This window comes from Lepus europaeus, chromosome 3 (assembly GCF_033115175.1).
Source record: "Lepus europaeus isolate LE1 chromosome 3, mLepTim1.pri, whole genome shotgun sequence".
NCBI classification, from domain to species: Eukaryota; Metazoa; Chordata; class Mammalia; order Lagomorpha; family Leporidae; genus Lepus; species Lepus europaeus.
In genome coordinates this window covers 135,777,414-135,801,995 of record NC_084829.1, presented here as the reverse complement: position 1 = coordinate 135,801,995, position 24,582 = coordinate 135,777,414, and the positions used below count along the sequence as shown (strand labels likewise).

The 24,582-nt window shown below is 37.4% G+C and overlaps 1 protein-coding gene across 5 annotated transcripts in view; it reads left to right on the top strand.

Annotated features, from left to right (window-relative positions):
• The window catches only part of AHI1 (Abelson helper integration site 1), a 222,181-nt gene that overhangs the window by 57,025 nt on the left and 140,574 nt on the right, over positions 1–24,582 (top strand). For all 5 annotated transcript variants that reach the window (XM_062186803.1, XM_062186804.1, XM_062186801.1 and 2 more), the window contains 6 exons: positions 495–618; positions 4,449–4,678; positions 7,109–7,215; positions 13,251–13,369; positions 15,887–16,017; positions 17,965–18,105. In XM_062186803.1, coding sequence (XP_062042787.1) covers positions 495–618; positions 4,449–4,678; positions 7,109–7,215; positions 13,251–13,369; positions 15,887–16,017; positions 17,965–18,105 — 852 coding nt within the window. The remainder of the gene's footprint in view (positions 1–494; positions 619–4,448; positions 4,679–7,108; positions 7,216–13,250; positions 13,370–15,886; positions 16,018–17,964; positions 18,106–24,582) is intronic.

The window sequence follows — 24,582 nt, the reverse complement described above, 5'->3', positions numbered from 1 at the left end:
ATAAGATTTATTTTTTAAAATTTTATTTAAGATATACAAATGTCATTATTTCATATATACAGATTCAGGAACATAGTGAAACTTCCCACCACCCACACTCCCACACTTATTGCTCCTCCCTCTCCTATTCCCATTTTTATTTTTTATAAAGATATATTTTCAGCTAACTTTATACTCATAAGATAAACCCTACACTAAGAGTTCAACAAATACTACCTTCTCTCCCAACCACACTCCTACCCTTCTTATTCCTCCTCTCCTAATCCCATTTTTATTTTTTACAAAGATATATTTTAAGTTAATTTATAAGATTAACCCTACACTAATCAAAGAGTTCAACAAATAGTATGAAATAAAAAAAACACTGTTCCTCAACAGTTGAGACAAGGGCTGTTAAAGATCATTGCATCTCAAAGAAATTATAACTTATTTGTGCTTACTGAAATGAAAGTCTTCTGTCTGGAAACGTGCTAATTTCTAAATATTTTCATTAGTATATGAAATCCCTTCTGGACGTTTCATGAGAGAGTTGTGTGGCCACCTCAATATCATTTATGATCTTTGCTGGTCCACGGATGATCGCTATATCCTTACTTCGTCATCTGATGGCACTGCCAGGTTTGTAAACCCACAAACTATGTGCTGTTACATGCTGTTTGTCTTTAAGAAAAGCAGAGGAAATACAAAGTGATACAGGCTTTCTTGTTTTTCAAACCCTGTGAAGGGACTGTCATAAATATTCACCATGCAGAAGGACTGACTAAAGAAATAGAAATAAAACATTTTTATTGAAGACATTTTTCATATATATATTTTATGCATGTAAAAGGTAACATTTGTAGCCTTCACTGTCGTTCAGTCATTATTGTTTAGTTAATACTTTGAGATGAGATTTTTTTTTTTTTTTTTTGACAGGCAGAGTGGATAGTGAGAGAGAGAGACAGAGAGAAAGGTCTTCCTTTTTGCCGTTGGTTCACCCTCCAATGGCCGATGCAGCCGGCGCATCGCGCTGATCCGAAGCCAGGAGCCACGTGCTTCTCCTGGTCTCCCATGCGGGTGCAGGGCCCAAGCACTTGGGCTATCCTCCACTGCCTTCCCGGGCCATAGCAGAGAGGTGGCCTGGAAGAGGGGCAACCAGGATAGAATCCGGCGCCCCAACCGGGACTAGAACCCGGTGTGCTGGTGCCACAAGGCGGAGGATTAGCCTGTTAAGCCACGGCACCGGCCTGAGATGAGATTATTAAAAATATGAGATTCTTTTTTTCTAGAACGTAAGTGTTAGTGGCAGGGATTTTTGTCTTCACTGTGGGCTGGCTGCATAGACTGGAACCCAAGACATGGCTGTAAGGGAAATAAAGAAATAGGTGCTTTTTGCTTTCATGGCTCCAGAGATTATTAAATATTTGCTCTTTTCAGAATGTCAGTCTGAAAATAATTGATTCCCTTTAAATTTAAAATCTCGAGCATTTTAACATCTAATTTTTAAAGTTTCATTTATACTTTAGTTAGCTACTTGGTTTTTTTTTTTTTTGACGGGCAGAGTGGACAGTGAGAGAGACAGAGAGAAAGGTCTTCCTTTTTCCGTTGGTTCACCCTCCAATGGCCGCTGCGGCCAGCGCGCTGCAGCTGGAGCATCGCACTAATCTGAAGCCAGGAGCCAGGTGCTTTTCCCAGTCTCCCATGCGGTGCAGGCCCCAAACACTTGGGCCATCCTCCACTGCACTCCTGGGCCACAGCAGAGAGCTGGCCTGGAAGAGGGGCAGCTGGGACAGAATCTGGCACCCCGACCAGGACTAGAACCCGGTGTGCCGGCACCACAGGTGGCGGATTAACCTATTGAGCCGTGGCACCAGCTGTGTTTTTCTTAAATCACTAGTTTCTATTACTAGTAGAAATTTTTCCCATGTGTAAATGACTCCCCATTGACCCCATGTGTCTCCCCATTCCCCCTCTTCATACATTACTCTCTGATATGTTTTTTATTTCCTAAATCTAATGTGTTTTGCATGCTCATCCAGTCTTTACAAATTTGTGTTTCCTTGCTTTTTCTGGTCAGCCTAATTTATCCCCAAACCCACTCATATATTTCTTTTTATCGTGGATTCTACCATTGTTATACCTGGATAGCAAAAGCCATTATTGATACCAGTTCAATTGTTGCACCAAAAAAGCTTCATTTTTATTTATAAAACATTTTACCCATTTTAATGGTATTGAACTATTTTGAAGACATGTTTGTTTAATTTATGCCAGTACCTCTAACAATAATTAGCAAGCAGCTGAATGTTTCTTTAGCTTTTAAACTAAGCTTTTTTTTTTTTTAATTTATTTTACTTATTTGAAAGAGTTACAGAGAGAGGTAGAGACACAGGAAGAGAGGTCTTCCATTCACTGGTTCACCTCCCAAATGCCAGCTATAGTTGGAGCTAAGCTGACCCACAGCCAGGAGCCTGGAGTTTCTTCTAGGTCTCCCACTTGGGTGCAGGGACTCAAAGACTTGTGCCCTCATCTGCTGCTTTCCCAGACACATTAGCAGGGAGCTGGATCAGAAGTGGAGCAGCTGGGACTTGAACCAATGCCTATATGGGATTCCAGCACTGCTGACCAGGATTTTAACCCTCTGTGCCACCATGCCAGCCCCTAAACATCATAATAATCCCTTCAAATTATCTATTTTATTCTTTTAGTTAAGTAACATTTCATGTAGCATACATTCATGGAAAATGTTACTTGGTAAAAATGTTTGTGTAATGACACACATGGTTTATTTTACTTGAAAACATGTTCTTTCACTTTCTTCATTATTAGTTTAGGTTCCTAGTAATAGACAATCATATCCTGTATTTTATGCAGCTGCTTGAAAACTTACAGAATGTTATTTTTGAATACCAAATGTATTTTTCTTTTATCTATAATTTTAAAAGATTAACATAAATCCCCAGAGGAAAAATTAATATATTCTTCTAATTCTAATAATGTAACCAAATACAGAAAAAAATCCACTATTCCACACTCACACATTACCCGTGTATTGCTAGAAATTGCCCATTTTTACAAGAAAAAAAATTACCCGTTTTGCAAGAGTAATTATTTAACCCTTACAACCATTTATTTTTTTGTCAAGATTATAGCAGTGATAATTTAAAATAAAAAAAAATAGCCCTTGTTTTAAGGAAGAAACAATGAGAAAATATGCTCCCTGGGGCTGGCACTGTGGCATACCTGGTAAAGCTGCTGCCTGCAGTGGCAGCATCCCATATGGGTACTGGTTCTAGTTTCGGCTGCTCCGCTTCTGATCTAGCTCCCTGCTATGGCCTGGGAAAGCAGTGGAAGATGGCCCAAGTCCTGGGACCCCTGCACTCATGTGGGAGACTTGGAAGAAGCTCCAGGTTTCTGGCTTCAGATTGGCCGAGCTCCAGCCATTGTGGCCATTTAGGGATTGATCCAGGAAAAGGAAGACTCGCTCTCGCTCTCGCTCTCTGCCTCTTTCTCTCTCTGCCTCTGCCTCTCTCTCTCTTTACCTCTGCCTTTCAAATAAATAAATAAATCTTTTACTTATATGCTTCCTGACATTAAAGGAAGTTCTCAATATCAGGCAGTATGCTTTCTCTCCAATTATCGTCATTCTTATAATCTTATTTCACTGGACATTTCAGTTTAATTTCAGTATTTTTGTTTCAGTCTTTGGGATCTTTATCTTTATTATCTAGACTTTGAAGTTACAAATATAAAAGTTAAAAGAGTATCCTGTTCTCTAAATCTCCAGTGGTATGCATTTTGCAAAAGCAGTATATACAACATAAATGAGAAATCAGTGTCAAAAATAAGTAGGTCTGGGGATGAGTGTTATAGTGCAGAAGGTGAAACTGCTGCTTGGGGTAACTGTTTCCTGTATCAGAATGTCTAGGATCAAGCCCTGTCTGTGTTTACCAGCCAGCTCTCTGCTAATGCACAGCCTCAAGTGCTTGAGTTCTTAATGGCTCTGGTGTTTGGGTTCCTTCGTGGACCCACTTGAAAGACCTGGATGGAGTTCCTTGCTGCTAACTTTCGCCTGACCTAGCCCTGGTGGTTGCAGGCATGTGTGGAGTGAACCAGTGGACGGAAGACCCCTTGCTGTTTTTGTCTTTGATGCTCTGCCTCTGAAATAAATAAAAATAGATACATAATTTTTAAATAGGTAGACTGAAATATCAGATTTATCCAATTACAAATGTAGTTTTAAATTTTATAGTATATATTATGATTAACAGATATAGTGTGGTAGATAAGAAAAAAATCTACCTGTCAAATAAGTGGTTATCATATTTTAGTTGTTATCAGACAATTTACCGTTGGTTGTTGTCGTTTGGTTACTTAAGGTCCATTGGCTATATTGACTCAGAAAAATCTGTTAAAGAAATTTTCTTCGACCTTTCAGAAGCAATATGTAACTTTTTATCCTTTTCTAGGATATGGAAAAATGAAATAAACAATACAAATACTTTCAGAGTTTTACCTCATCCTTCTTTTGTTTACACGGCTAAATTCCATCCAGCCACAAGAGAGCTGGTAGTTACAGGATGCTATGATTCTATGATACGAATATGGAAAATTGACATGAGAGAAGATTCTGCCATATTGGTCCGACAAGTTGATGCTCACAAGAGTTTTATCAACTCTCTCTGTTTTGATACTGAAGGTATGTCAGAGATTATGTTTCAAGTGAAAACTAGCTGCATGAAGAATTCCTAGGTTCTTTTTTATAGCACTGAGAGACTAGCTAAGCTTGAGAGAGACTTTTGTATTCATGATTGTTTATATTTAGATTTATGCTTATTTTGTACATCATATGATAAGTCTGGCACCAGGTTAGTTCTTTCTGTAATTTTGAATTTATTAAATTCCTAACAAGTTGCATTCCGTTAATCTTGGCTGTAACAACCAGACATGTACCAAATTTCATAAAGATATTTTTTAGGTTGGTTATTAGCATTCTTAAATTTTTAAAGGACGTTTAAGTTAAAGAGTGTAATATTAGAAAGACTGGGGAAAATCTATATTTTATTTTTTATTTATTTAGGGGAAATAAATTTCATGTATTTCATATATGCAGATTTAAGAGCATAATGATACTTCCCACCCTACCTTCCCTCCTTCTCTCATTCCTACCCACCAGCCTCCTTCCTTTCTTATTTTTCTTTTAATTTTTACAATGATATACTTTCAATTTACTTTATAATCATAAGCTTAATCCTCCACTAAATACAGAATTCAACAAGTAGTAAGTATAAAAACCAGTGTTCCTCAATTGTGTAGACAAGGGCTATAAATAATAATCAAATCTCAGAATGTCATTTTCACTCATCTACATTACATTATTTTTGTACTCTGTATATTGCTTATCACAGATCAGAGAAAACATATGATATTTGTTTTTTTGTGACTGGCTTATTTCACTAAGCATAATGGTCTCTAGTTGTATCCATTTTGTTGCAGAAGACAGGATTTCATTCTTTTTACAGCTGGATAGTATTCCATCTGTGTGTGTGTGTGTGTGTGTAAAATGTAGCAATAGGATTTTGTAGAAAGTAGACAAAAATTAAGGGAAACTTGCAGTTATTTAAAGGTTTTTCCTAGTGTATGAATAATATAAATACTATTTTAAATATATAAAATATAGGCTTTATTAGCTGCAAGGTTAAAGAAACTTATGATATATGTTAAATAATCCTTCACATTATTTCAGAGTCTAGATATGTAGAATGTAGCTATAATTAATATAAGATCCATATCAATATAATAATATTGCTAATGTACTCAGTTATGTTATAGGAATGTTAATAAATTAGTTAATATGTTAATAAACATATTCAGGAAAAGTCCTGAACTGAAAGGTGTCTAAAAACTGTCAGGGGTCGATGTTGTGGTGTAGTGGGTAAAGCTACCGCCTGCAGTGCTGGCATCCCAAATGGACACCAGCATCCCATATGAGTGCTGGTTTGAGACCTGGCTGCTCCACTTCCAATCCAGCTCTCTGCTATGGCCTGGGAAGGCAATAGAGAATGACCCAAGTTCTTGGGCCCCTGCACCTGTGTAGGAGACCTGGAAGTAGCTCCTGGCTCCTGGCTTTGGATTGGCCCAACTCCGGCCATTGTGGCAATTTAGGGAGTGAAGCAACAGATAGAAGATCTCTCTCTGCCTTTGCCTCTCTGTAACTCTGCCTTTCAAATAAATAAAGAAATCTTAAAAAAAAGAAAACTTTGTCATAATAGAATTTCCCAGATTATAAAAGACGCAGAAAGAAGTTCTTCAAATATTTTGCCATAGGATAGGCAAATTTGGGGGAATAAAAAGGAAACTGTCACTCCATCAGATAAAGAAGGGTCATAGCTACAGAAGACGTAGTTTTCTTTGCTTAAAATTAAAAAGAACATTGTAATACCAGGAACAGTTCACCAGTTAAATAAGCTGTTTTGCAGAATATTAAATTTAAAGTTGCTGAGCAGCCATCTGTTAGTAACTTTTGTGTAAGATCTTCCTGAGTGGGTATAAAGTTGAACTTGGTAGTCTGAGGTCTCATTCAACTTTAAGATGGTTTGACTGAAGAATCAGTATCAAACTGTAATATTTTTTATTTTTATTATTTAATTAATTTCCTGATCATACATTGAGTTCCTACTGGGTCTCAGGTTAGCATTTAGTCTGAAGTTAGTATATCATCTCTACTATATATTAATAGTGTATAGTAGAACCCTGGTATTTTTCTACTAATATAAAACAGATTATATAGGTTAATAATGAATACAAATACATGTTTGATAATTCAAAAAATTTGACTTTGGAATATGAGCCACATACACATGCCCTGAGCTGCTTATTTCTTTTGTATTCAAATTCAGGTAAGTGACAATGGGGAATAAGACATCAAAAATAATTTAAAAGAGTGAAGAACTTCAATAAAGATAATTGAGGTTTGACTGTGAGTTGTATTTGGCTCTTTGATTTTTTTAAACCGAACTACCTTTTAATAACTCAATTCTTTGACTGTTGTACTGAGATAGGATTTCCCCAGCTTCATATTTGTTTCTAACTCTGTGTGATATGTGTAATTTTATTTTTCTTAAACTAGGTCATCACATGTACACAGGAGACTGCACAGGGATGATTATTGTTTGGGATACCTATGTCAAGGTGAATGATTTGCAACATTCGGTACGCCACTGGGCTATAAATAAGGTAGGTTATATTTTATATTTGGGGGTTTCATTAAAGAAACGGGAAAAAGCACAACCACATGAGTTTAAGATAGGATATCAGGACATTCTGTTTTCTCTTTCCAACAAGTTATCAGGGGCAGGCATTTCGTGCCAAGGTTAAGTGGTTTCAAGGGATACCCTCTTCTGATATCAGAGTGCCTGGTTTGAGTCCTGGCTATTCTGCTTGTGATCCAGCTTCTTGCTAATGCACACCTGGGAAGGCAGCAGATGATGGCTCAAGTACTTTGATCCCTGCCATTCAATGTGAGAGACCCAGAATGAGTTCTGGGCTCCTAGCTTTGATCTAGGCCAACTCAGCCCTGGCATTTGTGGGTATTTGGGAAGTGAACCAGTGGATGGATGGTCTCTTTCTCCGTGTTCACACACTACACACACACGTCTCTCCTCTGTCTTTCTCTCTGTCTCTCCCCTCTCTGCATTTCAAATAAAATGAAAATAAGTCAATAAAAATATTTTTTAAGTTATCAATTTTTATCAGTTATCACTTCTTCCTCATGGATAATTGGTAGTACAATAAGTTAACTAAGATTTTCTTTGTTTTGGCCAGGCCTCACTTTCCCTCTTTTGTACCCAGTTTTTACTGCTGAGCCTAGTGATCCATTAACTGAAATTTATGTAAACAGTGGTATATTTTATATTAACAATTCTAGGCAATAACTTATTTTCTGTTATTCATTTCATTTTTTCTTGGTCCATGACATGTCTCTAGAAACAGTATGTTCAGCGCTTTGCCAACAGTGGTGTCTTTCAGATTGTGGAATTATCATGGAGACCTACGATCCAATCACAATAATCGCTTCATTTGAAATATGCTCAGTAGTCAGAAATGAATGAAGAAGCTCTTTCATTTGAGGGGAAAGTATTTCTAAGGTGGTTTGTAAGCAATTTTGTTGGTGTGTGTTTTTTAGTTTTTTTAGTTAAAAATGAGTCAAGAAGCTTCATTTCATTTTATATTAATCGATACAGTTTCTGCCTAATATGTTATACCTTTGTTCTTCAATTTTCGTGATGATATATGACAATTGTTGCTTTCTTTTTTTGATTTATTTTATTATTATTTATTTGAAATGCAGAGTTAGAGAGAGACAGAAGCAGACAGATCTTCTATCTGCTGGTTCATTCCCTAAATGGCCACAATGGCTGGAGTTGGGCCCATCCAAAGTCCGGAGCCAGGAGCTTTTTCCAGGTCTCCCACACAGATGCAGGGGCCCAAGGACTTGGGCCATCTTTCGCTGCTTTCCCAGGCACGTTAGCAGGAGGTGAATTGGAAGTGAAGCAAGCAGGACCCAAACTGGTGCCCATATGGGATGTTTGTGTCACAGGCGACAGCTTAACTTGCTGTGCACAGCTTTGGCCCTCATAGTTGCTTTAAATTCCCATGAACTTTAGTCAAATATATTGAGTCTCTAAGATCAGTTTAGAGAACTCTGTATTTACTCATCTCTTCCAGTCTTATCAGATTAAAGGATCCCTTGGGATTTCTTGGGATTCATGATGTAACATAGTTTAACACACTTTGAAAAGAACTTTCTAATTATTTATCTGAAGGATTAGCAAGGATTCAAAGGCCTCAGACTCAGTTAATTGAGTCTATAAAGCAAAATTTATTATTTGATATAAAAATCACATTTCTTTTTTTTTTTTAAAGATTTATTTACTTATTTGAAAGAGTTATGCAGAGAAAGGAGGAGAGGCAGAAAGAGAGAGAGAGGTCTTCCATCTGCTAGTTGACTCCCTAATTGGCTGCAATGGCCAGAGCTGTGCCAATCTGAAGCCTGGAGCCAAGAGCTTCTTCCAGGTCTTGTACATGAGTACAGGGGCCCAAGCACTTGGGCCATCTTCTGCTGCTTTCCCAGACCATAGAAGAGAGCTGGGTTGGAAGTGGAGCAGCCAGGACTCGAACCAACACCATATGGGATGCTGGTGCTGCAGGCGGTGGCTTTACCTGCTACACCACAGCACCAGCCCCCCAAAATCACATTTCTTTGCCTTAATATACTTAACTAAGAGGCAGATTTACTTTGCATGTTTTCAGCCTGGCCATTTCTTGAGACAGAAATGACAATCTAGGAAATGAGCAGAAATGTCTTTTCAGTAGCCTATGCCATGTGACAGACCTAGTGACTGTGGTCATATCTGGCTGTATTCAGCCAGCAGCATGGGGAGAGCCATTGTGCTACCTGTCTGTTAAGGAGAACTGTTCATGTGCTGTTGTACACACTCCTTGCACCAGGACACCTGCTTCAAAACAAGTATTTTTAGTTTGACCATGGATGTGATAAAGAAATATCGAAATCATCAGATACTGCAAACACTAAATCTGCCATCAAATGTCTCAAATTTATACCTAGCATTTGATAGGAAGTTTTGTTTTTGACTTTGCACTTTTGCATCTGTTTCAGTTGCTCAGATCCCCAATAGTGCTTCCCCAAATTTGCTTGTAGTTCAGCTCACTAAAATCCTCATCTGTGGTGTCAGCATTTCAGTATTTTCTGTAACTTTTTAAAAATACTGCTATTCAATGTCAGGGGGCTCCACTGCTGATGTCAGGACTATAACTTTCCTCAGCTGGTGCCCACTTCCTTCTGAAGAGGAGACCCTCTAGGTCAGGGGTGGGGAATAGCAAGCTCATACACACTCGATAAAGCCCGTGAAATCATTTGGTCTGACTGTGTAAGGAAACTACAGGTGGGACTCAAAATTCAATAAATCTATATGGCAAGCTAATTTTTATTTTGATAATTTTGTATGGTCCACAAATGATGTTATAAATATCCAGATAACCCTTGGCAGAAAAAAGATTCCCCACCCCAGCTGTATGTGAAGGGAGCAAAAGGCAATAAGGAATCCACAAGGGAGAGGAAGGCTGATTCAGAATTCTGCCTGCAGACTAAGGCAGACTTTCTTTGACTTTTTATACCTGAGCCTAAGCAATTTTGTATTTGCAATTTTTTCTACCCCTGGTAATCCAAACAAGAAGGACTTTCAGCAGTTGTTTAGTGTAAAAAATAAATTTCATTAAGAATATTCAACATATACAAAATGATCTTATGAAGGTACTTACAGACAATAAGAAGGTTACCATAATGAAATACATTAACATGCCCATCCTATCACAGAGTTGCCCTATTTTTTGTTTTTATGACAAGGGCAACTAAAATTGGAGTGGGCACAGTGGGTTAAGCCACTGCTTGGGGCGCCCACATCCCATGTTGGAGTGTCTGTCTCAAGTTCCAGCTACTCCACTTCTGATCCAGCTTCCTGCTAATGCACCTGGCAGGCTGCAGATGATAGCCCAAAGGCTTGGCCCCTTCCTCCCGTGTGAGACCAGAATGCAGTTCCTGGCTGCTGGCTCCTGCCTGGCCCTGACTGTTGCAGGCATTTGAGATACAAACCAGGAAGGGAAGCTACCTCTCCTTCTCTCTCTCTGTCTCTCTGCCTTTCAAATAAGTAAATAAAACACAAAAACAAAACTACCACATTTGTCTAAATCCTAAATACACAGTAGTTTTTTTAATCATTTTTGAAATCCATGCGTAGTGGGTTTTTTTTTTTTTTTCATTTTTAAAGTTTTATTTATTTATTTGAAAGAGTTACAGAGAGAGAAGGAGAGGCAGAGCAAGAGAGAGGTCTTCCATCCACTGGTTCACTCCCCAATTGGCCGCAATGGCCAGAGCTGCGCTGATCCAAAGCCAGGAGCCAGGAGCTTCCTCTGGGTCACCCACACAAGTACAGGGGCCCAAAGACTTGGGCCATCTTCTACTGCTTTAGCAGGCCACAGCACAGAGCTGGATGGGAAGTGGAGCAGCCAGGACTCGAACCGGCAGCCGTATGGGATGCCAGCACTACACCACAGAGCCAGCCCTCACAGCAGTTTTATCTCCTGTAACCCTCAGATTGCAAATTAGACTGCAGACTTGTTCACTCTCCTTTTTAATCCTCTGGCCGGCATTTTCCATTTCCTCTCCCTCCTGCCCCTTGTAGCTGCTGTTGACCACTTCCATGGTTTCTTTAGAGGAATGTCTATTCAGATCTTTGCTCGTGTTTTAATTTTTTTTTTTTTTTTTTTTCCGACAGGCAGAGTGGAGAGAGAGAGAGAGAAAAAGGTCTTCCTTTTTGCCGTTGGTTCACCCTCCAATGGCCACTGCGGACGGCGCATCGCGCTGATCCGAAGCCAGGAGCCAGGTGCTTCTCCTGGTCTCCCATGCGGGTGCAGGGCCCAAGGACTTGGGCCATCCTCCACTGCCTTCCCGGGCCATAGCAGAGAGCTGGCCTGGAAGAGGGGCAACCGGGAAAGAATCCGGCGCCCCAACCGGGACTAGAACCTGGTGTGCCGGTGCCGCAAGGCGGAGGATTAGCCTGTTAAGCCACGGCACCAGCCTCGTGTTTTAATTTTTAAAAGGCAGAGTTTGTTTCTCCACTACTGAGTTGTATGAGTTCTTTATAAATTTTGGGCGTTAATCCCTTACAGATTTATAGTTTACAAACACTTTTCCGCATACTATAGACTGTCGTTTCATTTTCTTGATTGTTTCCTTTGTTGTACAGAAGCTTTTCAAGAAGTTCAACATTAATCTCATTTGTTTATTTTGGCTTTTGTGTTCCGAACTTTTGGTGTGCTATTCAGAAAGTCGTATCCAAGAACAATGCCTAAGGAGCTTTTCCCTTGTTGTTCTAGGAGTTTTATAGTTTCTGGTCTTAACTGTAGAGCTTCTATCCATTTTGAGTTGATTTTTGTATGTGATACAAGATAAAGGTACAGTTTAATTCATTGGTAATTCATTTGGTAATTCCTCTTACACAAGTAGAAGGCAAGTTCTACTTCAATGTTCATGTCTTTCCTGACATCATTAGTTAGATATTATTTTTAGCTGCTCCCAAATTACTGTCAACCTCAATGAAAGAAAACCCACCTAAAATTACAGTCTAAATCATTTCAGAATATGATGTCTATAATGTCTTTTTCAAGACAAGTGGAAGTGTATGAAGAGGGGCCGGCACCGTGGCACACTAGGTTAATCCTCCGCCTGCAGCGCCGGAACCCCTATGGGCGCCGGGTTCTAGTCCCGGTTGCTCCTGTTCCAGTCCAGCTCTCTGCTGTGGCCTGGGAGGGCAGTGGAGGATGGCCCAAGTGCTCGGGTCCCTGCACCCGCGTGGGAGACCAGGAGGAAGCACCTGGCTCCTGGCTTTGGATCAGCACAGCGCCAGCTCTAGCGGCCATTTGGGAAGTGAACCAATGGAAGGAAGACCTTTCTCTCTGTCTCTCTCTCTCACTGTCTATAAATCTACCTGTCAAATAAATAAAAAATAAAAAATAAATGTATGAAGAAAGAATTTGAAACTGGAGTAGAACTGGAAAAGTTAATTCTACACTTAGTTTTGAATTTATAAAATTTAGAAATTTTGTTATATAATGCTAAACAGAAAATGAAATGTTAGAGGATACGTTTGTTGGGAGTGCTTCTTGTCTGACACTCACTATATTTTGGGAAAGTAAATAATGTACAGGAATTCATATGATTAAATGCAACATTATGTAAGAACACAGAAAATGCAATCCACCAGCATTATTGTCAACCCTAAACTGAAGTTTTTGGGAATCATTTTGCTAATAACTTTAAAGCATTCTATATAGAAGAATTGAAAATGCCATTTTTTTTAAAAAAGTTTTATTATTTGAGTGGCAGCATTGCAGACAGAGAGACAGAGATATTCCATCCACTGGTTCATTCCACAGATAGCTGCAATGGCCAGCGCAGGGCTGAGCTGAAGCCAGGTCTCCCAAGTGAATGGCAGGGGCCCAAGGACTTGGGCCATCTTCTGCTGATTTTCCCAGGCCATGAGTAGGATGATGGATCGGAAGGGAAGCAGCTGGACTCGAACCCATGCCCAAAAAATAACACTTTAAAAGTAATTTCATACTCTAAAAAAGGCTTAAAATTAGACACACTTTTTCATAGAATTATTTTATGATATTTTTCTTTATTGTTTTAGGAAATTAAAGAAACTGAATTTAAGGGAATTCCAATAAGTTACTTGGAGGTTCATCCCAACGGAAAACGTTTGTTAATCCACACCAAAGACAGTACTTTGAGAATTATGGATCTTCGAATGTAAGTATATTTTAGTTTTAATGTAAAGGAGGTATTCATAGAATAAGTAGTACATTAGTTTATATTTATAAAATGTAGCAGTGGTTCTCAGCTAGACAATTTTGCCTCCCTGGGGATAGCTAGAAGTATCTGGAGATGTTTTTTGATGCTGTGCCTAATGGGTAGAGATGTAGTGGGTATTGATGAGTATCCTACAGCTCATAGGACAACCAGCCACTTGGCTGATGCCAAAATTGAACATCTCTGATGTTGAAATGTGATCACTTGCTTTTTATTTTTATAATTAAAAGACATTTTTACTTTCAACAGTGAGGACTATCTTTTATTTCTGTGATAGTGCTATAGTACAGTAGTATGATATCATATTGTAACTGAAGGGAAGGCTTTTGATTAATGCATTCTTCTTTTTTTCTATATAAAGCATATGAAAGGAAATATTTTTAATGTAAAAGGCAGAAACAGTTCTTGGAAAAGCAGCACAAACTTCTACTGTGTTTTTGTTTTAGTTCCTATGAAACAAATGAAAGAAAGCTATATTATTATATTTCCTTGTTGTTTTTAGAAAGTCAAATGGGTTACCTGTATTAGTTTAATTATACAGGTGTCTTTTTTAAGGCTAACCATTAAACCCTTCAGTAGTTGAAGATACTGGCAGTGGTGCTACAGGGGGAATGATAAGAATAGCCCAAAATAACAATTAAAAAAAGTTCTTGTGGGACTGGAATCTGCTCATTTTTTTTTCTATGCATAGCATCCGTACCATGCCAGGAAGATAGCAAATATTATTTATTTATTTATTTGAAAGTCAGAGTTACACAGAGAGAGAAGAGGCAGAGAGAAGAGAGGTCTTCCATGCGATGCTTCACTCCCCAGATGGCTGCAACGGCCAGAGCTGCACTGATCTGAAGCCAGGAGCCAGGAGCCAGGAGCTTCTTCCGGGTCTCCCACTTGGGTGCAGGGGCCCAAGGACATGGGCCATCCTCCACGGCTATCTCAGACCATAGCAGAGAGCTGGATTGAAAGAGGAGCAGCCAGGACTAGAACTGGCGCCCATATGGGATGTCGGCACTTCAGGCCAGGGTGTTAACCCACTGCGCCCCAGCACCGGACCCAGTAGCAAATATTTGATATGCGTTTTTTAATGAATATAAATCTATACTAGAAAGATTACATTTTTCATGGAAACAAGAAAGCTTACATCTATAATGTAATTTTCTTCTTAAAAGCTCTATTGAGTCTAGCATTTGAGTTCAGTCATGAAGGATGAATAGAATTTAGACAAAAATTAAGGTATTTTAGTAGTGCAGAAAATAAGTTTTTAGTTCAGAACTGGGATGATATGTGTATGTGTGTTCAAGGTAGTTCAAGGTAGTCTGTGTCAGTGTAGATTTCTTGACAAGGAAAACAGAGTTTTTTTTAAAAAACAAATAGAAATTAGAACCAAATTAAAAGGCCAAGTTTAGGAGTTAAGTTTTTCCCTTTTAAGCAGTGTGATATAGCTTGAGATCACATATGGGCTCAAGGGACATAGAGCTTAACATCTGACTCTGCCTTTCCATCACCTTGCTAGCTGGTTAACTTCTCTGTGACTCTTTCACCTTCTCTCAAATGGTGTAAATAAAATACAATACTCATAGGGCTTTGTGAGGGAATAAACTACTAATACATGCAGAGCACGACACAAGGACTCCAGAATGTTTGACCCAGTACCCCAAGTTGAGGAATTTAAGTTAAGAAAATACATGTAAAGCAGTGCAAATATAAAACACACACACACACACGCAATAAATATTCATGTTCATGGTAGGAGAAATCTGGAAACATCCTAACTGTTGTACATAATAGAACATCTCTTACAATGTTATATATGCCTTAAAATGATAATGTGTAATCTGTGTTTTCTGATATGGAGGTCCATTATTCATGATGTATTATTGAGTGAAGAAAAGCAGACACAGAGTGGTGTATCTAATGCCCTATCAATAAATGGGTGATAGACTCACCTGACCCATGTGAAGCACTGACCTAGTGTTAGGTTTTTATTCCTAAGTGAAAAAGTCTGGGAGATGGTGTACCATAGTCACAGGTGATTGAGCAATACACTTTATCTAATATTTATTCAAGAATGAGCTATTTCTTTTGTGATTTTTAAAATGCATCAGATGGAAGAAAATGCAAGATTATAAAAATTCTACCCAATTTTTAGTTGCCAACTCAAATGCTCTCTCTAGCTAGAATTAATCTCTTATTTAAATCTGTAAAGTACTTTTTCTGTTTTTCTTTTGTGCTGTTTTCTAAACCCATCTTCTGTTTTACACTGAAATGTTGCTTCTTCTAAACTATAAGCTCCCTGAGCACTAGGACTGTCTCTTCTTTGTTCTGCTATAGAATGTCTCCCCCTGTGAACATTCTCAAAAGTTGTTTGTTGAGTGCAAATTAAATTTTTTAAAAAAGTTTTTCAATCACTATTTTAAATGGTTATGATAGTTCACCTCTGAAAATACCTTTTGTTTATAGATTAGCAGCAAGGAAGTTTGTCGGTGCCGCCAATTACCGGGAGAAGATCCATAGTACTTTGACTCCGTGTGGGACTTTCCTCTTTGCTGGGAGTGAGGATGGAATAGTATATGTCTGGAACCCAGAAACAGGTAAATGCTTACTGGCCTTTAAAAATATTTTTTGGGAGGACTAGGTGTTTGAAGAAGTATGAAAACTGACATTTTTGGAATAATTCTCAAGGAAATTCTGATTTTAAGTTTTCAACTATATATATTTTTTTACTGTTGGGAAGCCCTCTGTGGAATTCAGCTATAGTCTAAACTTACATTAAATTCTGTTCTTCATATTTTAATGTCTTCATGGATTTGTAATTTCACATTAAAATTCAAAACTTATTCTTTGTCTACAGTGATATCTTGCTGATCTTAGAGAAGTATTTAATGAGAACTATAATGCAAAGTACAAATGTTATCAGCCAAACTTGGAATGTACCTAGGTAGACAAGTGGTTAAACATCTCCATGATTCCATATTTTGATTAGTAACTAAAACATTTCTTGTGCAAGTTTTTGATATCTGAAGCTTAACTGACAATTTATCAGAATTACTGCAATTCATTTTTTTCCCCAATAATTTTAACTATTACATTGGAAAGTTCACTTTTGCCTCATCTTTGCTTTTCAAAAAAGAAGCTAAAACTACGTGAACATTTCTAAACAAGAAATTGAGAAAATTTTATACAGTTTTCTTTATGTGCAGTATTTGATTTCACCTTGTTTATTCTCTTGTTTTGTACTTTTGATATTTTGACTAGTCAGCTCATGTAGGGGTTTTCCCTCTCCCCAAATTGTGCTTTTTTATTTTAATTTAATTTGTTTTTATTCATTTGAAAGACAAATAAAAGAGATCATCCATCTGCTGGTTTACTCTCCAAATGCCCACGACAGCTGGGCCAGGCCAGGCCAAGTCCAGGAGCCAGGAAATCCATTTAGGTCACCCATAAGAGTGACAGGGGCCTAAGCAGTTGTGCCACCATCTGCTGTTTTCCCAGACAGGAAGCTGGATCAGAAGCAGAGGCAAGACTCCACCCCCAGTACTCCATTATGGGGTGTGAGTTTTCAAGCAGCAGTTTAACCCACTGCACTACAAGGCCTGCCCCTGAGCTGTGTTTTGATACTTTCACCTCAGTTCAGAAACATGAAGTCACTTTTCTAAAGCCTTCATTTAGTGAAGGTAGGTTCTTTGCTTTTGTTTTCTTCTGACACATTTTTCCAATGTTCCACAGGCCTCTGCTTTTGCCGAGTTTTAGCCTACTTGCAGGTGTCTTTTACACACATGACACTTCAAACAGCCTCTGGAATTTTAAAGAAAAGAAAGAATATTACCATATCTCCCCTCCTATAGAATTCCATCTTTTTTAAGTTCTGTGATTCTTCACCTAGTGTTACTCAGTTCTTTTTCAGCTAGTTTACTTGCCTCTCTCATGTCTCAGCCAGTTCACTTCTCTACTTCCTTCAAAGCTTTTAGTCTTTATTTTCTGCCTTGATATCCTCATTGAATATACTAGATGAAGATATAGAAAGAGGAGGGCCCACAGATTGCAAAAGAAATACAAGTAGAGGCTAAGGCTGTGGTGTAGTGGATAAAGCTGCCACCTGCAGTGCAGGCATCCCATATGGGCGTGTTTGAGTCCTGGCTGCTACACTTCCAGCTCTCTGCTAAGGCCTGGGAAAGCAGTAGAAGATAGCCCTTGGGCCTCTGCGTCCATGGGGGAGACCTGAAAGAAGCTCCTGCCTTCGGATCGGCCCAGCTCTGGCCATTGCGGCCATTTGTGGAAAGAACGAGCAGATGGAAGATCTCTCTCTCTCTGCCTCTGCCTCTGCCTCTCTATAACTCTGCCTTTCAAATAAATTAATAAAAAAAAAAAGAAATACAAGTATTTAATAGAATTGTACTCAAATACATGTAAGTTTAAGGTTTTCATGTAAATAATGTGTGCCTCATCATTACTATAATATTTCTAATAAATTGCAGTATAATCATGTAATGAGAAATATCTGATACAATACCAATTGTTATATCTCCAATTTTATGTAGGGGAACAAGTAGCAGTGTATTCTGACCTGCCATTCAAGTCACCAGTTCGGGACATTTCTTACCATCCATTTGAAAATATGGTTGCTTTTTGTGCATTTGGGCAGAATGAGCCAATTCTTCTGTACATTTATGATTTCCATGGTAAGTCCACTGCTTGAAAAGTAAAGAATATTTACAGTAACCTTTATGTTTATACTGAACCAAGGGCCATGAGCTCTGTGAAATCTGTCAACCTTTGTATTAACAAAGCTTTCTTGAATATACTGTTAGACTCGAATAGATTAAATCAATTGTATTATTATAATTGTAGTACAGCATTTTATTTTTCTATAAGCATAATTACTATGAAATATAAATATCAGCAAAAGTATAATAATTGAGCTATTATGTTGGACTCACAGAAAAGTAGTCATTACTTTTGTATATCAATTTAAATAGATAAAATTCACCTAAAATCATTTATAAATATGTTAGCTAAATTTAAAATGTAAAAAAAACTATATAATTGGAATTTTTAATGTTTTCAGTTTACTTAATTTCTTTTTCTATTTTTCTGTTTACTAAGGCACATAGTTTTCATATGATGTTGTTTTGAGAGTATCCTAACATGAAAAGTTAGGCAAAAAATGAAATGTCAGTGAAAACAGCACTTGCAATTAGAAATCTAATTTCTCTTTCAATTCTAAAATTATACCGTCCTATCATTGTGGGAAATAATAAGGAAGTAATTTTGTATACATTTTCCAGACATTGTTAAGAAAACAGGGCAGAATTGGTGCCTCCTCACACGGGGTACCAAAATGTTAGGAAAGGAGGCATAGAATAGAGAGGAGGCAGTGTACAAATGTACAGCCAGACCAAATTTATTCAGAGAAAATAAATTCTTAGAGGTGGGTGACCAACTGCCTACGAGCACATTGATAGAACACGTGGCAGAAGGCCCCCAACCCCATGGCCAGGGCCTTTTTATATTTTAGGAGAGTTAGGGATGGGGATGGGTGTAAGGGGCCATCAGGTGGGAGGGGAATTCCTGGAACTGCTTTTTCAGGTGGCCAGGTGGGGCCTTGGGAACCTGGGAAAGAATGCAGGGGTATAAAGGCAATAGGCTATGAGACCCAACTGAGATCCAAGGGTAAGGAATAAATTTCAATGTTTATCTATCTTTTGGGCAATGAATGAGAATGTCTGAGGCTTATTTCTTTGTTCTGTCAGATATAGTATGACATTCTAAGTATTATATGGATTTAAGCCATTTTTCATATATTTCTTTTATTTCTATTCTGAAATTAGAATTTCATTGTTCTGCATTATGTTAATGTTACTGTTATTTTCAAAATATCAATTCTGTTTTCTTTACATATTAATTTTTATACAAAGACAAAATGTCTTTATGAGTCTGATTTTTTATGATGTTTATGCAAGGTGTCTGGCGCATAACAAATCTTCCCAGGCAAACTAATCAATTAATTCACAGGCTTTTATTGGGGTTCTGCTCCCGGGCGAGGTTCCATGGCCCCAACAGAGCAACAGAGCCGGGGCTAGGGAAGTTGCGCGTCAGAAATTGGGAGGGCTCCTTTTATAGATTCAGGGCATGGGGGTTAAAGGTAGAGGCGGGTCTGATCCTCATTGGTTGACCTTTAGGCACCCACAGGGACCTTGACAAGGACTTTTCTTCCCCCCAAGTACAGGTAGGGACTTCTCCATTCCCGAAGTATAGGCCTTCCCTCCATGCGGATCCCAAAGTTACCAGTTTATTATCATTGTTTTTGTTAAGCTAAGATGGCATATATAGTTTTATAAATTTTTAAGTGCATAAATACATAGATAGATAAGTAACATAAATGTAGAACTATTTGGACAAATTCTTTTAAATCAATTAAACATGAGTACTTAAATTTTTTTAGTTAATACAAATTGCATTGGTTTAATGGTTGTGATAAGTGCTAAGTTCTTAGACAGTTTTATAAACATGAAATTTTTCATCATATTATGGATTATATTATGTATTTCCAGGTGAATTGTATTAGAAAATAATGCATAAAATTGAGACTTAGCTTATTTTAAAGAACTCTCCAGAGAGAAAATAAAACCTACCACCACATTCTCACTTATAGAGCAGTATTACTAATGGTGGAATTGTCAAGCAACACTATACCAATTACAACTAAATGTTAAGAGAAATAAACACTGCCTGATTATATGAAAGGACGCATGGATTTCTCCAGTTAGCCAGTGTCCAAAGCTGGTGTGTGATTTTAACGTGTAACCTGAAACGATTCTTAGTACTCACTCTAAATCTTCATTAGATGAAGAGAATTATAGCACCTAAAAGACTTCCTCATTGGAACTCTTACACAGGAAATAGCACACTTATTTCTTCAGACATTTAAGAATTTTCACAACAGTCTTCATTCAATTTCTAATTTACTTTTTAAGCTTTTGAAATTTTCACTACATATGTAAATTAAAGTTCCACTCCATCTTTTTTCTTCAAACCTTTATGTTTGTCAGTGACAGGATTTCATCATTGGATTAGCCCAGGGTGGTTAGGTTTGCCAATTTATTTTTTAGCCAGTAGACATTTAGCTCACTCTAGAAGTATAGAAAAAAGAGCAGATATGTTGGTTCAAAAAAATGGGTTTTAGGCTTCATTCTGTTTTTTAGTGGCCTTACACTTGCCTTCCTAAAGCTCCATTTCCTTGTCTGTGAAAAGATACTCTTAGTACTAGCACCTGTCCTGCTTAGGAGAGTTGTTTGTGAGGATACTATGAGTCAGAGACTATGAAGGTGCTTTGTAAATTAATAAGCACTATTAAAACAAACAAAGCTAAAAGGGGTTGTTACCAGCCTCTCCCAACCAGTCCACACTTGACTTTATAGGAACAATTTTAATATGCTGATAAGCATCTCTATATGGAATGGGATTGAAAAAAGCTTGTTTTTCCTCTCACTGTGTAGGTTGGCCTTTTCCTTTATTAATGTGTGTGCCTTTCTGGGTCAATTGTATTAGAAGATAAATACATAAAGTTAAGACCATAATGTTACATGTCTGTGCTATGGTAGTAGAGAAAAGGAAGGATTGCCATGGGTGCTTTAGAAATTAAAATATTCAAATAATATACACATGAAATTAAAATTATTTTGTGCAATGTATTTAGAACATGATTTTTGACATACTAACACACATTTATAAACAAAACAAAACTCAAAATATTTCAATACATTTTCCCAACTCTGCTGCCTTTTTTTTTTTTTAAAGAAGAAGTTTGGGAAGAAGTTCGGTAACCTGAAGCCATAAAAGATTTGGCATAGTTCTTGTGAATGGTATAGATCTGTAAGAAAATGAAAAGTTACTTCACAACTCTAAATATTTTACTCATTAAACATAGGCCAAATTCATGAAGTCAAATAGTCTTTAAATTTTTCATTGAATATGATATTTATTACCAATCCATTATAGTTTTGCCTTCTAATTTATTTTTAAGACAGTTTTTGCCCACACTTTCTTGTCTGAAAATAAAGTCTGCATGTAGCCTTATATAAATTTTTAATGCTATAAAATTCAAAAGATACATAACAGTTAAGCGATTTGGAAATAGTATTTATAAGAACCTCTAACAATTTTCAAGGAAAATGGACCAAGCTCATTTTTTAAGTTAAGTAAGCTGTGAATGAGACCACAGTGGTAGCTAAATGTATCATCCATCTTTCAGTTCTAGCAGAATCTGTGAAGAGTCAGCAAGCATCTTTCCCTGTTAAGCACATGGACAGGTTGTGGTCTTTTGGGTCTTTCATGCTACTGACTTTTTGCTTTTTTTAGTAAGAAATATGATTTTTACTTTCAGAAGGTAGTTTTATTTGCCTGATGTTGAAAGGCTAATCATATAGTAATACAAAATTTAGTCACAGACTACCACAAATAATGTAGTTTTAGGATTCCCATAATAACAGAGTACTAGTCACAAAAACGGCTTCTACTGAATTAATTTTATGAAGCTAAGCTTTAGCAATCAGTGTTTTGTTATTAATCAGTATGCCTATCTCATTCCCTAGGAGGCTGTTCTATATTTAGTAATATTTATAGATAATACTGACAACACTTTCTATGTTCCCAATGCTGTATTTTTTTAAATTTTCACAATAATGGTATGATAAGTGCTATTATCACTTCCATTTTACAGGAGCCAGAACTTAAATCAGTTCTTTCAGGTCTTTGAATCCATGTCCCTATTGACTATACTAATCTGTGTTTTCGGTAGATTTCCTGAAATCTTAGCTTTGAAGTATCTTAAATAATCAAACCTTTTTTCTTTTTTCCTACAATAACATATTCTATATGCTTCTCTGTGCTTATATAATTCTTTTATATTTTTTGTACTTTGTAGGAAGCAAAGATGGGGGCTTGTTCATCATTTTATCACAAGTACCTAGCCTGAATACTGACACGTAATGAATATGCATGTAGTATTTTATATAGTTCTCAGTGTTGCTTAATAATCCCAGGTAATGAGCCTATTTTTTCACTAGGTGGCAGTATGTCTCCTAAACTGGTGTTAACTGGGGAGTATTTTTCAGTCCCAGGGTCTTAGGCAAGACCAATCTTCCTCGTGCACGTATCTATTGTGTGCCAAGTGGGCTGGGCTGTGAAACCTAGGACTCACTCTCAAATTACCATGCTCTTTTCCAATCCTTTGTGGTTCTTAAGTAGTCGATTAAACCTCTGGAAAAACATTAGTCAAAATGAAAAGTAATTTCTACCCCTGACACAATTTTATTAAAGGAATTTGTCTTCATTAATGATTACCTACATCACCACTGTTGCTAGTTTTTTTGTTTTTTTTTTTTTTTTTTTTTACAGTATTACTTGCCTTACCAGAGTTCAGGGTTATATGTACCTTTAAGTTCTCATAAAATTTTTTCATGTAACTTGGTTATTGACTAAAAGCCTATAGCACCCATATTACTGATGTACAAATAAATATTTGAATTAATGATTATAAATCCTGAAGAATAGAATTTTTTACTTAAATTTCATAAAAATATAGAATGGAAGTCATCATCAGGTATCCATTTGAAGCTAAAATTAAGAGTTGCAGGAGTAGGTAACAGTTACCCAGGATTTACTCTCAGTCTGCCCCTCTTAGAAACATTTTATGGCCGGCTGATGCCATGGCTCACTTGGTTAATCCTCTGCCTGCAGTGCCGGCATCCCATGTGGTTGCCCGTTTCTAGTCCCGGTTGCTCCTCTTCCAGTCCAGCTTTCTGCTGTGGCCCGGGAGGGCAGTGGAGGATGACCCAGGTACTTGGGCCCCTGCACCCGTATGGGAGACCAGGAGGAGGCACCTGGCCATGGCGGCCATTTTGGGGGTGAACCAACGGAAGGAAGACCTTTCTCTCTGTCTCTCTCTCTCACTGTCTATAACTCTGCCTGTCAAATAAATAAATAAAAAATCTAAAGAAAAAAAAAAGAAACATTTTATATTAATTATCTCATGCAGCCTTTCCAGAACCCTTTGGGATAGTACCATTATTATCCTCATTTTGCAAATGATGAAACTGAGGCATATGGGAACAGAGTAATTTGATGATAAGGCCACCATATGATTCCAGGCTGTTACATTGCAGAGCCCGTGCTGTTGGTGGATTAAGCTGTTTTAATCCTACTTGTTTATTCTTTGTATTTCCTGTATCACAAAGTAACCTAAATTAAGAAGGTAACTGAATATTCCTATGATGAAACATGTTGTTTGATTTCAATTTCAATATTCAGAGGAAGCCCTTCAGAGTAAAAGGAAGTTTGCTTGTCTTACATTATTATTAATTGTTCCTCTTTTAAATATTTTGGGATAATTTATATTTGTAATGTACTAAGCAATCATTTTCTCAATATAGTTCCAAATATAAATTTTCTTCTAGTATATAGCATTAGATTTTTAAAATTTATTTTTAAAATATATATATATATATTTATTTTGAAAGAGTTACATAGAGGGAAAGACAGAGAGAAAGAAAGAGAAGGAGATGTTCCATCTGCTGGTTCACTCCCCAGAAGGCTTCAACAGCCAGGCCAAAGCCAGGAGCTTCATCCAGGTCTCCCACGTGGGTGGCAGGGACCACTTGGGCCATCTTCCACTGCTCTTTTCAGGCCATTAGCAGGGACCTAGATTGGAACTGAAGCAGCTGTGACATGAACCAGCACCCATAAGAGAAGCCAGCAACACAAACATTATTAGTCGCTATGCCACAACACTGTCCCACGTAGCATTAGATTTTATTGTAACTAGTTTAACAATATTTTTTGAATAAGATAACAACCCCTGGACGTAAATTTTATTGGCCCAGTTTTGTGTATAGTTATCTGAGTTTCAGATACTGTAATCACCATACTTGGATAAGATTATGATGTAACAAATATAATTGTTTGTAGAGAAGTATTTTAAATATTTATTTGAGGCCAAGTAGAAAAAAGTAGCAAGTATAAGCACCACATTTTTTAAAAAGTTTTATGTTCTATTTCAAAAGTACAGAGACTTGTATGTCAAATATATATACATACATATTTACATATATATGTCAAATATATATATATGTATATATATATATATGAAGAGAGAGAGA